This window comes from Protopterus annectens, chromosome 3.part1, assembly GCF_019279795.1.
Source record: "Protopterus annectens isolate FY-2018-M chromosome 3.part1, PAN1.0, whole genome shotgun sequence".
Taxonomy (NCBI): domain Eukaryota; kingdom Metazoa; phylum Chordata; order Ceratodontiformes; family Protopteridae; genus Protopterus; species Protopterus annectens.
The window spans coordinates 726,161,554-726,178,456 of NC_056732.1; the positions used below are offsets into that span (position 1 = coordinate 726,161,554).

The following is a 16,903-nucleotide window of genomic DNA, read 5'->3' on the forward strand; positions in this document are numbered from 1 at the left end:
TAGAAAGTTGTTTTCTTTGTTTACAGTTGTTTTTCACATTATCTTTAACACATTAAAATGCAAAAATGTTATATTTTTGTAACTCATGATGATCTTTTGTGAGTCTTTGTGATTGTGCCACTTGAATAGAAAGAAATACAGAACGTTTTATTTTTAACCAAAGTGCCTGATATGTTCTACTTTACAGAGTGGCATAAAACAAACCAGTGGCTAAACAATTGACTGATCATCTGAAGCTGCAGCGATTGGAAATAATGATTTACTTTATTCATTCTTTTAAAAATATCTGAAAGTTAAAATGAGCTGTTTTTTTTAATTTAATAAAGCTAATGCTGAGGCTGAGTTGTTTAGGGTAATTTACCCTATATTTTGTTATGGTTATATTTGGATTTGGTAATATTGTTATCCAAGTTCCATCTAATTTAATATTAAATAAATATTTCATTAAAAAAAACAATCAATGGTATTCATTACGTGTCATTATGCTTGTCTGAGATGTAGCAACAATAAATATAAAACTGACATGCATTGCAGACATTGGATATGATTCATGAAGACAAAAAAAAAGTGTAGCTTAAAGTCTTTTGCTGTGTTAGAAAGTTTCCCCATGCAGCCTACTTGCTAAACATTGCATTAAATTGTATGCCATGGAAAATGGAAGGCAGGAAAATATAGCTCATATTGAGACATTGCTCATTGTAACATGGGGAATGTCAAAGAAAGCATTGTCTAGTATGCCTGTATGTGTGGCAAAGTGTGACTACAGTGATTGTAACACTGTGTGCTTCTGTATTAATCGAAGCAGACATGACAATGAAAGAGGACATTACCATGTACTAATGATACAGTAGCCATATGTAGTCATGTACTAATGATACAGTAGCCATATGTGGCAGAGAATTCTGTTTAATGATTGCATGTTATGTTGAAGACTCTAGAATAACAACTAAGGAACACAATGGAACGGATCATTATCAGCCACCAATGGACTGGCATGCAACTGAGTAGTAAAACAAAATGCAGTATATATAGTCTGCCTTAACAAACAGATAAGTAACATAAATATATAGATAACAGACCAGGGACCAGCATGTAAGCAGTATTAGTAAAACAGATTGCAGAGTAAGACATGGAGAAATTTAATAGAGGACCCACAGACACCTTAAGAACTGCGTAGCAGTATTGTAATGTGTACGACAGTCGCGAAATGGCAGGCAATCAGAATATCCACAGGCATGGAAAACTCTTGTATAAATGTGCGCAGCTATATGGATGCAAGGCGTATTTGTGGAAAAAACAATGTACAAGATGTACAGGCACACAGTTGGCCATTGCTGTATAACCACAGCACAGATATCCAGATGGCAAGCGTCACGGTTAGGGATCATGCACAAAGTGGAAAGGTGTTAGTAACACCTAAAATTTGGCCCAGCAAAGCCATGCGCACAACTAGTTATATTGCTATGGTGCACAGCAGTATTCAGAAAAAGGTGTAGCATGAAAGGATAAATGCAGATGGAAGAAGGCTGACTCATGTTTAAAGAAGGGCACGCACCAGAGGCTTGGCTGCTCAGATCTGTCTTTTGCACCCATAGATGATATCATGAGTGTGGATGTATCTGTTCCCTGCCTACACTGAATATCTGTATTAGCCTTAAGACTTCCATTTGTGCACCCTGCAGATAATATACTCTGCATATTGTTATGACTTTCTGCATACTTCCCCAAACCAGACAATTGTCAGCCATAGATCACAGCAACCAAAGGTTATGCATTAGTAGTCTAAAAGATTTTGTATCATCTGTCTCCTTTTTCTCCATCTGTAGCCAAGTTCCTCCAGTGCTTACACAGTTTGACTTGTGCTGTTCAAGGATGACCTAGATTGGTGTCATGTGACAGTTGTGCAATGATACCTGCTTGCTGTCCAACAGCTCACCTTTGTCCCTTGTAGTCCAGCATCACCATAACCAACACTTGGATGGTGTAGCATGGTCGTCATCTGGCTCTCCACAGGAGCTCGTGGATGGTCTAGTTGCATGGTGAACTCTGGTAACAAAAAAGTTACCATTCTGATAGCTAATGTGTGTAGTACTATGAAATAGGACAAGGCTCATTAAATACCTCACAGTCAAAACATTGTCATGCTTAGCACTGTGCAGCCATCATGTTGTTGCCCTAATGGGTGACCTCATCTGAAAAATAGTCTAAGGCAACTGTTAGCACACCAATAGATGCAGGCTGTCCACCAGTGGTGCAGTTAATAGGTAATGCAGTGTAGCATCTGTCCATATGTACACCTTTACTTAAATCTTCATGGATATTCACAGTTATACACACACAACAATAACATCTGCAAAATTCAGAGTCAGTTTGCATGTTGTCAGAACCAGGACATAAGGAATAATTTAGTCTTAAATCAACGTACAAATTTATAATTGTCTTAAATGAAAGACATAGTACAAGATGGCAACTTCTAAAATCAGTGTACATTAATATCAGTTGTAGTATTATAGGTTCAAAAGTAATTACTATACATGCAGTCCATGAGGCCATTAAGGAGCCTAGTTCAAATTTCCCAATTGTTAAAAAGCAGTATCTGATTAAGTGACTTGCTGAAGGTCACTTGGTAAGCAGAAAAAGGTGGAAAGATTCAAACTCTGTATCCTTGACAAAGAAAGCAACTCATTAAGTCAGAGCTTTAGTCTTTTGATAACTACCAGAATACATAACCCAGAGCCCTGGCTTGGGAGGCGAGTGCCCTATCCATTAAGCTACTGGAGCCTGTCATTTGGGGTGTAACACTTGAGTACTGCATTGTCTGTCATGTTTTTAGATAAACATACCTGCTCAGGGTAAAATTACAAAAATGTACTGCACAGTTACAGTCCACAGGGACCCATCCCCAGTACCAGATGATCTGCTTATTTTACAAGTGAGCAGGCCAAACCACATGACCCATTTGCATGCATTTTGAGATGTTTGAATTCAAACCATTCAATAAGATCTCAAAAACATACACCATAAATGTATAATTTTAACCACCGTAGAAAGAACAACATCCATAATCCACAGAAATGTAGGCGGAAAGGGCTCAAGACCAAAATAAATTTCCCTATATTAACTTTGCCTTTCATACAATGTTGTACCCCACTATTTCACACATGTAAAGCCATAGAGTCAAAATTTCTTCTTTGTTACAGATTACGCTTACTGCCAAGGACATACCCACAACCATGCATATTTAAAGACATATTTTACAAAGTACTGTCCCCGTACTGCTTTCTACATACAGTACTGAGGTCTTGTATCTAACTTAGTCTTACAGTGTACAGCAGCCATGCTGTGGTTGGTGCAGAAGACCTACAGAATTATGAATCCTATTCTAAGCTACAGCAAGTTGCATACAGTGGCCTGGTACAGAGTTCCTGTAAAATGTATCTCTGATACTGGATACTATGAAACGTGTTACCTAATCTACTTCTATTTAAACAATTAACATTTGCCTATAAAATCCTGTATCAGCCTAACAACACACCAATTCTTACCAACCTTATCACCCCCTACAGCAACCTTAAGACCCTACGCTCATCTAGCAAAATCCTAGTATAAGTATGCAAAACCAAAAATAAGGCAGGGGACTCTCAGTTCTCTAATACCGTGGGTAAAACCTGGAGCTCTCTCCCCAGTGACCTGACCTCCCTACCTTCACTAACGCAATTTAAAATCAGGCTTAAAACCTACCTCAAATCACATTGGCTGTGCACCTGTCTGAACCCAGACTAACCTCTCACGTCGTCTTCTCACTAAGTTACAAGTCTTAATTACTGTATAATCTAACTGCCTAATGAAAACCAGAATTATATCTGGCCTTTCAATTGATTGGACTCTCTTTCAATATCAAAATATGACTCTGTCTCCCTACTATGTTAACATATATACTTAACATAAGATACTACAATCAAATGTATTTTGACCTGAACACATTTCCTTATTTACTAAACTACTTACTCCAATATGTTCTTTCATGCATAAAATAACTTAACTTTATATGGTACTTCCACCTGTTAAACTTTGAATTGTTTTATTTTTTGATTTAAGTAAAATATTATTCTGTACTCTCTGGGAGCTTTTCTCCCCGGGCCTCTGCTGAAAATGGAAATGTATCCAGCTGGACTAGCCTGGTCAACAAATGTAAAATAAAATAAAAAATAAATAAATGTGTGACTGTCAGTTTATATGTATATATGTATGTGTAGAAAACGCACAAACACAGATATATGCATATGCTTACCTATTAGTTGTGTGACAACCTGGCCTCAGTTTACTGAGGTAACAGACATAATTTTTTTCCCATCCTCCCACCCTGTTACTGTTGTGTTCTTAAATACCACTGTCTTTCTAGTTGCCTGCCCCTTATGTTAATTTGACCATATCTCCTTTCCTCTCCACTTTAACTGGCTGTTGTGAGTAAGCACAAAATTATAATTGTGTGAAATCACTCACCTTCAACTATTTAAATTTATTTGGCCATTCCACTGTATTCCATAGTACCAGAATACAAAAGTGCCCATCACCTTTCAGGGGTTGGGAGGGTGGCCTAATGGTTAAGTTGTTTGCCTTACGAACACAAGGTGCAGGGTTTGAATCTCACAAGGGATAATTGGCTAGGCTTAAAAAATGGCTCAAGTAAGGTTTTAGCCCCTAGTACAAATCTATGAGTCTATGAGTTTATCTTGCTCTCTTAAAAATAGTGGCTCTCCACTTAGCTAAAACTTAAAATGTCCTTTTGTTCTCATGTTGCAGTATTCATTACTGTAGGGAGGTTGCTGCCTGCAGCACCGGACATCCAGCCAGTATACCAAAATCTTAGGAGCAGGGATACGTACAGCGTTTGATGTCAGACCCATAAACCCAAATAGAAAATCCAAATGTAAGGCAAGTACTACCACGCTGTGTATGAAGCAACTTCACTTTATTAAAACAATAAAAGCAGCATCATAAGCGCTTTCGGGTAAATCCCTTCATCAGATGATAAAACACTTGTAAAAACATAGTATCTAATATAGTACAACACAACCAATGAAAATCAATAGTTTATTCTCCTTTTTGCTAGAGCTGGTTTTAAAGGGACAACATCATTTAATCCTGGGGCTTTGTCAGCTCCCAGTCTAAGAATCCATTCCATCTCTTTGTATTCAGTTTCATTATACAATCACCCATTCTTTGACTTTTATTTACAATGTGTTGTACTATATTAGATACTATGTTTTTACTAGTGTTTTATCATCTGATGAAGGGATTTACCCAAAAGTGCTTATGATACTGCTTTTATTGTTTTAATAAAGTGAAGTTGCTTCATACACAGTGTGGTGGTACTAGCCTTACTTTTGGATTTACTATTTGGATTTCTTGGCAGTACTTTTAGTGGAGGAGTCCTTTACTTTTTGTTCTTTACAGAGCCATAAGCTGATGTTGGTTATAAAAGTGATGTCTGTACGTACCCACTTCAGAATTTTTCTGTGGCAGTGATCTTTAGACTCATGATCACCATCTTCGGGAACAGTTCACTCATTTGATGGCTGTCTGCTTCAGGTAAGTACCCTTTGGGGTGTTTTTTGTTTTCTATTCACTAGCTTTTCAGACGTACATGTCAACTAGAATGGGGAAGTATGCTTGTGAAAGACAAATTCCACACAAGGACATGCACAATAAGTTCTTGTTTTGTCTAGGGGAGGACCATGACCATATGTCTTGCGGCATTTGTAAATCGTTTGTGCCTAAAACTCTATCTAGAGAACTAGAGACTCTGGCATCTAGTGTTGGGTATGGAGGGCAGGGTAAGTACTTCAACGAGCCAGCTAGGAAGAAGGAAAAAAAAAGTTAGGCCCAATGACCATGCTGTACCTCAGGAGTCTGGTGAGACTCTCAAAGCAGATGTTAGCCCAGGGCCCCATCGGATGCCTGTTTCTTAGGTGGAATCGGGAACCGAAATAGAAGCTGACGCAATGGAAATGCTGAGTATGTCCACTGAGGTTGATCAGCAATCAGTCCCTGATGGTGAGGGGGGAACCATGGCTCATGGCGTCAGAGGGGCCTACTCCTGCTCTGCAATCCTCCCAGATGTCTGCTTCTAAATCCACCCATCCTTCAACTCCCCTGAAGAGAAAACAAAAATTAAGGCATGTAGAACAGCAACCTAGCCCTGGATGGGACGTTTTCTCCCCAAATCTTTTCAGGGCATTCCAGGCCGTACAGTCACAGGTACTGCCTCCTGCTCCTACTTCTGTGCAGGCCTTATAAGAGTCTGAGGAGGAATACTCCTTCTCTGAAGACTCCTTTACCTATTGCTCTCAAATTGAATCCCCAAGGACTTCATTACCTCTGAGAAAGAGGACTCTGCCCTGAATCTCCAGGAGAAGAATTGTCTTTTGGAGATACCATCTCTCTCATGAGAGAAAACTTCAAATGGCAGGCCTCAGATGTCTCAGAAACAGAGGTATTTTGAATTACTTCAGATGGATCAACCCTCACCATCTGCAGTCCCTCCCTTGCTTTTAGCCTTTCAAGATTACTTTTTGGCTGCTTCACAGTCCCTTGATTTTCAACCCCCAGTTTCTAAGCACACAGGTTCTATAAAGTTCCTCAGGATACCCAGTTTAAGAACCCCCCCTTCAGACCCTGCAGTCATAGCAGTCTCAGCTGACAAATCCTCCAGGCAGCTGCCTTTTACCTCTTTTCTCTACTGACAAGGACAGCAAGTTTATGGATAGCCTAGGGAAGAAAGTCAATACTGCTTCCACTCTTGACTTTAATAATTGGCTTAGTTTCTGGTGTCATTCTGAAGGGGTGCAATATTTGTCAGCATGGAAGGAGATGGTCAACAGACCATGCTGCTTTGGCAGGAATGGTCTGCACTTCTCCCCTCTAGGCTTTCAAATTTTAGCTAAAACATTGTGTCCCCCCATAGTACCTTTTTATGCAATGCCAACCTGAAAGCATTTCTGACATAGCAAATCAAAACCAAAGTAATCTAAAGGTATTACTGCTCAATGCTAGAAGTCTAAACAAAAAACTCCACTCCCTAGAAGCCCTCTTTACCCTAGACAGTGATGAAGTCTGTGAGGTCACTGAGACATGGCTTAAAGCCGCAGAGAGCACACCAACAGTGCAAGGTTTTAATGCCTTCCACACATTTAGGCCAGCTGCTTCACAGTCTAGGACTAAATGTGGAGGTGTCTCTATATGCATCAAAAATAAATATACTTCAAGGCTGGTCAAACAGGACAATGCACTTGAGCTGCTCCATGTTCAAGTCATAAAATCCAATACCACTTCCTTGGCCAGCTATAGGTCCCCCCTCTATGGCCCAGGAAACCCATACCATGTATTTAAATGTATTAGAAACACTAACCATCCAACCCAATACCATATTCATGGGTGACTTTAATTACCCCACTGTTAACTGAGAATCCTATACGACACCAAACATACATGCACGGATTCCTGGATTTTGTAAACACAAACTCCCTGGACCAAATAGTCAATACACCAACCTGGGGTGCAACCATACTGGATCTCCTTACTAATATGGGAGACTGCTGCACACCCCCTATTGTAATGCCTTCCCTGGTAAGGTCAGACCACAAAGTGGTCTCCTTTGAAGTAAAAATAAAACCTGGACACCCAGCTAAACCTGGAATATTCAGGAACTATTCTAAGGCTAATCTCCTGCTATTAAGTGAGAACCTGGCAAAATTTCAAGCCCCCATAAATGCTGAGAACACTGCTGTCTATGCAGAACTGTTCACAGAAACCCTGTACAAGCATATTAATAGCTGCTTAGAGGCGGCTGTACACACCAGGAAGAAGTACAGAACTAACTCAAAAAACAAGCCACCTTGGTGGAATCACAAAATCAGTAGACTGTATAACAGGAGGAAGAAAATCATGGCAAAAATTAGGAGTTGTAACATCCAGCAGGATAAAAGCACTCTCATCAAACTAAACTCAAGAGGACAAAGTCTACCAAAGCCGAATTTAAGGCAAGTTTGGCATCCCAGGCCAAAGACAACCACAAAACATTCTTTAGCTATATGTCCACAAACTCAAGGGCAATACAGTTGTGTGCAGAGCTCATTGTAAATGGAGCCTTCTATATGGAGCCAGAAGATGTAGCAAACATCCTGGGTGATAAATTCATCTCCAGATTTACTCCTCTCTCCCCCTCAACCTTCCCTCAGGAAATATCATCAAACATAACTCCCCCTACTATCACTAGGGAGCAGGTACTTAATACTCTAAGGCCAAGAACACTGCATCGATGGGCCTAGACAATATCCCTGGATGCCTTCTAAATAGCATGAAACATGCCCTGTCAGGGCCTCTGGAATTACTATTTAACTGTAGCCTTCAAACAGGCTTTGTGCCTCATGAATAGAGAAAGGAGCAGTCATCCCTCTGCACAAAGGTGGGTCATCTACAGACCATGGAAGCTACAGACACACAAGTCTCACTAGTCTTACATGTAAAGTCATGGGGAGAATTGTCATAGAGATGATCAGTAGCGATATAGCAAACCTCCAGACATTGGACCCAACCCAGTTTAGTTTCAAGGGCAGATAATGCCTAGTCAACCTGATGGACTTCTTTGAGAAGGTCACCATAGCAATGGATGAGGCCAAAATCATTCACACTGCCTACCTTGACCTGGCCAAGGTATTTGGCACAATACCCCACTTGGGCTTTGTTGACAAACTCAAGAGGTTAAGTGCAAACCCATATGTCACCCAGTGGATAGCCAACTGGCTCACAGGACCCAGGAAGTTAGAATTAGGGAGTCCACCTCTACAAAGAGGCCAGTCACAAATGGAGACCCTCAGGGATTAGTCCTTGGACTTCTCCTTTTCGGCATTTACTTCTCAGAAGTCAAGGCCAATGTCAGCGGTCTTAGGCTGACTAAATTTGCAGATGTTTGCCAATTAGGGGCTGTCATTGAATCTTACACTGACACAAATGTTCTCCAGGAGGGGCTGACACAGAAAAACAACTGGTGTCAGAGCTGTGGATTAAAACTCAATGCCAAGAAGTGCATAATAGTATCCTTTGAGGCCATCCATTGACAGCACACCCCTTAGAGTTGACCCTGTAGTCAGGGCCTTGGGGACACAGATAGTAATCTAGCCTTTGATCATCACCTGTCTACAGTGGTGCAGAAATCATTCTATGTTGCACAACTTATAAACAAAGGTATGGCATCTTAAGTCCAAGGATGTCATTGTTTCACTGTATTTGGCATTCATCAGACCTGTCATTGAGTACAGTGCCCCCTTTGGTATGTACCTAACCAGGCATATCCAACAATTGGAATGTCCACAGAGGTTCCTCACTAAAAGAATACAGGGCATAAGTAAAATGTTCTATGCAGACCGCCTCAAGGCCCTATCCCTGTATTCTGTCTCCTACGGGCTTTCAAGAGGAGTTCTACGCCTGGCATAAGGGGCATTGTCAGGCCCCACTCTGATGGTCCACATGCATATCCACAAAACAAACAGAATTACCCATTCTAAAAACTTAAACCTTGCTTGTGATATAAATAGGACCTGCTGGATAGATAGGTGTGTATCCCAGACACTACCCCATCTATGGAACAGGCTCCACATCCATGTGAAGCAAGGTTCTTCCCTAACCCAAGTCCAGTGCAACTTGGACAATTGAATGGGAAACCAGAAATTCATCCCTGGTTTGGCATCTGTCTCTCTAATGGACTCTGGTAACCTGTAAATGGTTCATCTCCCAGGCCCATGCTTACACTTATCAAGGGTATCCGAACTTGTCAGAGATTTGGGATGCATGGCTACACTTAAAAGGCCCTTGTGATCATTAGCCTAGTAAACACCTAGGAACCTATGAACACATTGTGGATCTACTACAGGAGGTTGTTTGCTCGTAGTTCATAATGTGCTTGATGCTACTTGATTAAAAAAACAAGTGTTCAAATTCCCACTAGCCCAGTCTCCCATTTCTACATAGCCTTCACAACTGTGACCTTATAAAACTGTATAGCCCTACCAGAACTTAAACTCTTACCCTAAAGCTTCCACCAAGTTCCCCACTTGTCTTCTCTTCATTACTATAAAACCTCCACTCCCATCCCTAACCATAAAGTCCCTCTGATTGCTCCATAATCCTAAACATCCCTAACTGCTCCATATACCTAAAATCTCCTTCCCCATGGTTGATCTAAACTCATATTAGAGTTTGAGTGCAAGAACCAGCCTATACAAGCTACAAGGTACTACAGCCCCTGGCTTTAAGGCTATGGTTTTCAAGCACTAGAGTGTCAATGACCTGTATTGTTCCCTATTATTCCACATGTGATTACTTTGTTTCTGCCTTCCATCATGCTAAAATGCCGGTCAGTATTTTCCCACACGTCAGTGTCTCATAACAGAAGGTTTGGTAACATAGTGTGTATTTTAACAGTGTATGCAATGTAAAACTAAACAAAGTCCACAAAAGATGCTTGGAGGTCAAAGGAAAAAATAACAGCAATGTAAAAACAAAGTGCTCAGAGTTACTCAAATGACTGAAAAGTAGTCTATTAAAACGTTTTCACTACAGAAATTAAGCACATTCAACCTTACATCGGTCTTCATTAGAATAAATTAATTTCCTACTTTCATTTTTAAAATTGTAATCAAGGTCACATTATACAAGCATGTGACTAAATCATTTACATTTCTTCTAGTTTCTGTTTCTATTCAAAACAGTTTCATAATTTACTATTTCACTCAGGCATGGACTTGTATAAGCATTCAAACTAATTTGCCATTTTTTTTCCAAAAACTCCAATTCATCTTCCCAGTTGCCATTAATTACTAGGAACAAAATCTACTACATTAAAAATAAACTTAAAATTTTACATTCCATCAAAGCTTTACCAAGACATTCTTATTTATTTTTTATTAATGTTCATATATCAACTTTTTAACTCTCTGTTGGTCATGGGAAGAAGTGGTTGCGGTTTCTCTGGTGAGGTAGCAAGACAGACAATAATATGAATGGACATTTCACTGTAAAAAAGATGAATTACAAATAACATTCCCTTGAATTTTAAAATATGCAATTTGTCTGACAGAATTTTGAATGACATGGAGATAAAATTCTTACAAAAAGATTTTTCATTCATTCCAGCATCAAATTGTTTTAGATTTTAGAGAGTACACAAGGAAATTAGATTTAAAAGTGTTCTTTAAAGGAAAATGTGACATCAGTAAGGGAGATTTTGTTATTACTGATGTTTTTAGTCTCCCATTGCATTCTGTCATTAAGGCATTTGAAGAAAGTTGTGATAGGGACATAACAGAATTATTATCCAAACCAGCGAAAAGCAAGTATTACAAGTTTAACTATGAATGAAAGGAAGGTTTTAAGGAATTTGTCAAATGACCCTTCTGTACATATAAAGAACGCAGATAAAGGGGGTTCTATGGTAATTTCTAGTATGAGCCATTATAATACAACATTAAATTGTATGTTGGATGATCTGGATTTTATGAGAGAGTTAATCTGATAGATGTTAAATTGTGTAGGTACATTGACCGCTGGTTGTATGAGAGTTTTTATAATGGTGTCATCACCAACATAATGTACAAGTTTTTCAACATAGCTAAGCCACCTCTGGGCAAATTTTTGGGATACCAAAAATACATAAAAATGAAAAAGTGTCCTACTTTTAGGACAATAGTTCCAAATTTGTGGTAGGGCAGTATAGCTTAGAAAATTCTCCCTTCTTCATAAGAGATGCATCTCATTTTTTAGAAAATAAATAGATGGGGTTACAGTAAGAGCTAAAGAGCGGTTGATCATTGTTGATGTACAGTCTCTGCACAGTCATCCTTCATGATATAGGGATTGAATGGGTATCTTATATGTTGTGCAGATATGATGGTTATACAGTGGGGAAAGTTAAATGTATTATTGAAAGTACTGAGCAGGCTTTACATAACATTTTTTTTTTGGAGCAATACTGTAAGCAGAAGAAAGGTGCAGCGATGGGTGATAGGATGGCACCAAATTATGCCAACTTTGTTATGGCATATTGTGAGATGATCATTTTGAAAGAAATTCTTATTCCCTAGTGCACACATGTCAAGGCATGCCAATGTTTAATTATAACATATTTTTCATTTGGATGGAAGACTAAGACAATTTGAGTTTATGTATAGATCTTATCAATGGAAGCACCATGTTTTTAAACTTCACAAGCTGTAAGAGTGTCAGTTGAGTAAGTTTTTTGAATGTAGAAATTTTTAAGAACAAGGGAAGTGAGAGGCTCAATAAAGCTATATATGAATATAACCACTAATGCTATTTTGCAAGACAATAATATGCACCCCACTTATTTAAACAGTACAAGCGAGAGACAAATCACAAGAATAAAAAAGTAACATCAGATTTAGAAATGGTTGATGATTTGTTGCAGAATATGCGAAAACATTTTTTTGCTGAAGGAACTCCAAAAAAGTATAAAGTAAGCAGTTAAGGAATTTGATAATATAAACAGTAGTAAGACAAATAGAGTAGGTGTGAATAGAAAATGGTCTGTGGCCATGCCAGTAATTTTTTCAGTAGATAAAGAGCATTGTAAACAGTAATTGTTTTTTTTTTTTAACTGGGAATGGGGATGTGGCCAATATAGTTGGGAAGGAACCCTTGTTCATAAATACAAAATGTAAAAAAATATGAAAAATATTTTTTCAAGAAAAAAATGAAAAAAGTTGGGTACCTAACTAATAATAAAAACAAAACAGAGACTTATAAATGTTTAAATTGTTCAATGTGTTTTTATTGTGAGGCTACACAGAAATCTTAGTGTTCCAGGATATTTTACTTGTAATTCTGTTCTTGTTGTATACTGTGCACAGTGCCTTTCTTGTGAATCTTTTTTATACTGAGAGGACCAATAGACAACTTAAAGAGAGGATATTTGAACATCAACATGCTGTTAAAAAATAAATGATAAGAGCACCTTGACAAAGCATTTCAGTGGAATGTAGAAATTATAAGAAATGTATTTTTAATGTAGATTTTGTTCCTAATTTCAAAGGCAGTGGGGAAGAAGAATTGGCGTTTTGGGAAATAAAATGGCAAATTATTTTGAATGCTTATGTGAGTTCAGGGCTCAAGGAAGTAAATTATTTAGCTGTTTTGAAAAGAAATAGAAACAAGAAATGTAAATGATTTAGTCTCATGCTTGTGTCGTGACCTTGGTTACACGTTTGAAAGTGGGAAATGAATGTATTCTGATGAAGACACATGTAAGGACAAGAGTACTTCATTTCTGTAGTGAAAAGGTTTTAATAAATTGTTTTTGGTCATTTCAGTAATTCGGAGCACGTTGGTTGCTTTTACATTATTAATGTATGCAGCATACTCCTTGCTGTGTATCAGCCTTCTTTGTTTTAATTTTTGTCTCCTGGTTAGTGAGATTTATCAGAGACAAATGTACAACATTCTGTTTTTGGAAGTGTAGATTATTTTTGATTCACATTGTTTCAGTTTTGTAGTGTTTAGGAATAAGCACTTTAATAAACTTCTTTAAGAGGAAATATGGTGAGAGGGCTCTCTCTGTGATCCCCAGCTTTCTAAGAGGCTTTGTTTTCAAATTAAGAGTAAGCCCATCATTTGTTACCTCTTCCTCAACTTGGTATACTCTGGGATTGGCTTCCCTAGCCTCCTTGCTACTTGGCTTGGTATAGGCTTATTCTTTGGAAAAGGTTGCTCTCCCAAATTACCCAAGCCAGAACAGTTAACATTTTGGGGGCAGAAGAATTCGGACTGAGCCTCTCTCATCACTTTTCTGTTCGTGTTTGTGTTTTGTCCCCCATGTATTATTCCACTGTGTTAGAATTTCTAGAAATGGTCTAGACCATACTGCTGCAGGGGCAATAAAGGATGTTCCATTCTTACTTGAAAAACTTGGGCCAACTCTCATATTAGCTCCCCCCCAGAAGAGGACTCTTGTTTTACTTTAGGTTCTTGTCCTCCATTTCCCTTCTGTCCTGAGTGGATTTGGATTCCCATTCCTCCCTCTCCTTGCAGGGAAACTATTTTGTATAGTCCTTAACAAATATTTGTGATTTTCTGCATCCTGACTGTGGTGCCCTCCAGTTTGCAGTGGTTGGACATCACTTCTACAAATGAGCTGTCATTTGAGGAGACCTCAGAGTCTACACGGGTATTGTGGATGTCTATTTTTGACCATTTCGAGCTGAAGACAGAACTCCTGCCTTTTTGGCCATAGAATCCACCTTATGAAGCCTCTCATGTTTCTGATTGACACTAGTCCACAGTATGCTGTTTTACAAAGCTAAGAGGCACAGGTTCTGGTCCTCCTTGCAGGGAGTGATGGTTTGTCTAGACTCTTTCTATAGTCTTATTTCCCAGAACTTTGACTTCAGAGACTGGACTGCATCTGCAGAGGTAAAACACTGAATATTGTCTCTTGTGTGTTGTCATTCCCTTCTCCTCCTTGGCCAGCAGATTGTGGATTGAAGAAGTCATATTTTCCTTTTTATGGCTTGAATGTTCTTGTACTCTTGCTTTTTTCAGCTGTCTTTGCAGAATTCATGGGGAAAAATGAATGCAGATAACCTTGTATATGTTATCATATAGTTTACTAAAATCTTGCAACACTTTATTTTCATCTTCTACTGTGCTAGGATTCTTAACTGTGGTCAGTGGTACTGATTCACTTTGTTGCATGTGTCAGGTGATTGATTTTTTTTGTATGGATTTTAATTTTAAAATGTACACTGTTACCATAAAAAGTATAAGGCCTAACAATAACATTATAATAGCTATAAGCATGAAGAACATTGAAATACCTCCTCCCCGTCTGGAGAAAAGGATGGTTAACCAATGCCATCTGGGAACTATCGGCTTCTTTGGCATGTGAACGTTCAGACGTTTTCTGAATTATTTCTAAGTAACTATGTATGGCAATGGTGTGATCAGGAATAAATGAGCAACAATCCTTTTTGATGAGCATGTAGCCCCTTTAGAAGAAAGGGTGACATCAAGCACCTTATAGTTCTGTAGCACTACACTGTGCATTTTAGTCAGTTCTTGGGTTATAAAAATTAATGGATTAAAATGTAGAATTACTCAAAATCTTCAAGAGCTTAGCTTAGTAAGCTCCACTGTAGACTTAACTTCCCCATAAGAAGGTACAATACATGCTCCAGAAATGACTTCATGACCAAGATCCATGTAAGGAAGCCCTTTAAAAGTGTTTTTTTTTTTTGTAAAACATGGTAAACCCAGGAGGTATCTGTCTTTCAGCTGGGTTAAGAATGTCTGTAGCATCTCTCTTGTGATGAGCATTACAGATCGTTCCTACATGTAAGCTGTATGTCATATAGTTGGAATAACACAATGTATGTAAAAACAAGCAGATCATTCTGTAGGTAACCAGGAATAAGTTTGATTTCCCAAAATGTAACATTCATGTAATGTTGCCATGCCCTGTCCCCCCAGCTACATCATAAATTTCACAGGTGAAATTGCAATTACTTTTTCCAAAAAAAGTGTTACATTTTTGCAATAGCAAATGTGTCCTTTAACGGTCATTGATAAATTGAAGCAGCATTATTGTAGAGGGATAGAAACATGTTTATTCTTTCAATTTTTAGTAATAAAAATAAGAAAAAATGTAGTATGGAGCTGTGAATCAGTAAGTGATGTAGGAATCAATGAAGTATCCCATAGGTACATGCACAAAAATCCAGCAGTTGGTAATGCTATGGGTCTGTGGGTAAGTATGCAAAGCAGCAGAAAAAGTATTAAATCTAGGATGCCATTCCAGTGCTCTTGATTCAGTTCTAACCAAATGCCTGTCTCTGTTTTTAGCAATGCATGTATGTCTATTATGTACTTAAAGTTCCAGTGGTTGCAGATGATGATGATGATGATGATGATGCAGTTACAGTTCCAGATGGCAAAAGTAAGCAAAATAAAATGATGATGAAAATCATGATACCTGTCCCAATGATAGGTCCCCATGAAAAAAGCATGGTGAGGCCGGAGAGGATTTTGAAGAAACTAAAAACAAGGATGTTGAGTTGGTCGCCTATGGTGCATACAAATTTGAACACCAAACAATCTCTTACCAAAGGCTTTAATTGCAGATGATTTCGGAAATGTATTTTGTTTGGATAAAGCAAACATCTACATCGTTGTCCAGAAGGAATGACGAAACTACATAGCTAAATTTCTGCACTTGAGAAAGTTCAGCAAAGTCCCATTGTAAATAAAATAGCCCCCAAGGCTTTTTCAGTGATTGTATGGGTGAGGTACTGATTTAGATATGTTATATTCTAAACAAACTGCACAATTATTTACAAAATATTTGTATTAATGCATTTTTGCTGAAATGAAAAGATAAACAGTAAGCTTTTACCAAATGATACAAGAGATTTTGTAGAGCTAGTAGTTGTCCATCCAGATGGCACCACAAAAGGTCTGGAGAGCAACTGCAGGCATCAGTTATCCACATGATAGGCTCTGAGTCCTCAGTCTGAACTTAAAAAGATAAAAACTCATGTAAAGAAAAAATATTTTCATTCAACTATTGCAAAAATATGGCCTGAACAGGATGAGACAATGCTGCCATATCTGGAAAAAGTGTTCTCCTTTATTACAAGGGAATCATCAGTCATGTGTGTGCCACACATTGCCACAGTTATGCCTCCTTTGGTGATACTAGACCATCTAACAATTCATTACGAAAACAGTGTTTTTGCTAACCTTTGTTGGAATCTGTTGCTAGTGACATTACTTGTAAAAGGAAAGGTTGTTTCCCTCCTATTTTGAAGGCAGGATTTGTTAATAGAGCTATGAA

At 38.4% G+C, this 16,903-nt stretch overlaps 1 protein-coding gene across 1 annotated transcript in view; it reads left to right on the top strand.

Annotated features, from left to right (window-relative positions):
• The window catches only part of LOC122798273 (Y+L amino acid transporter 2-like), a 1,371,252-nt gene extending 1,370,804 nt beyond the window's left edge, over positions 1-448 (top strand). The window contains exon 11 of the mRNA XM_044067080.1: positions 188-448. Within this exon, the coding sequence (XP_043923015.1) occupies positions 188-197 (10 nt within the window). The 3' untranslated portion in view covers positions 198-448. The remainder of the gene's footprint in view (positions 1-187) is intronic.
• Positions 449-16,903: the final 16,455 nt, after the last annotated feature.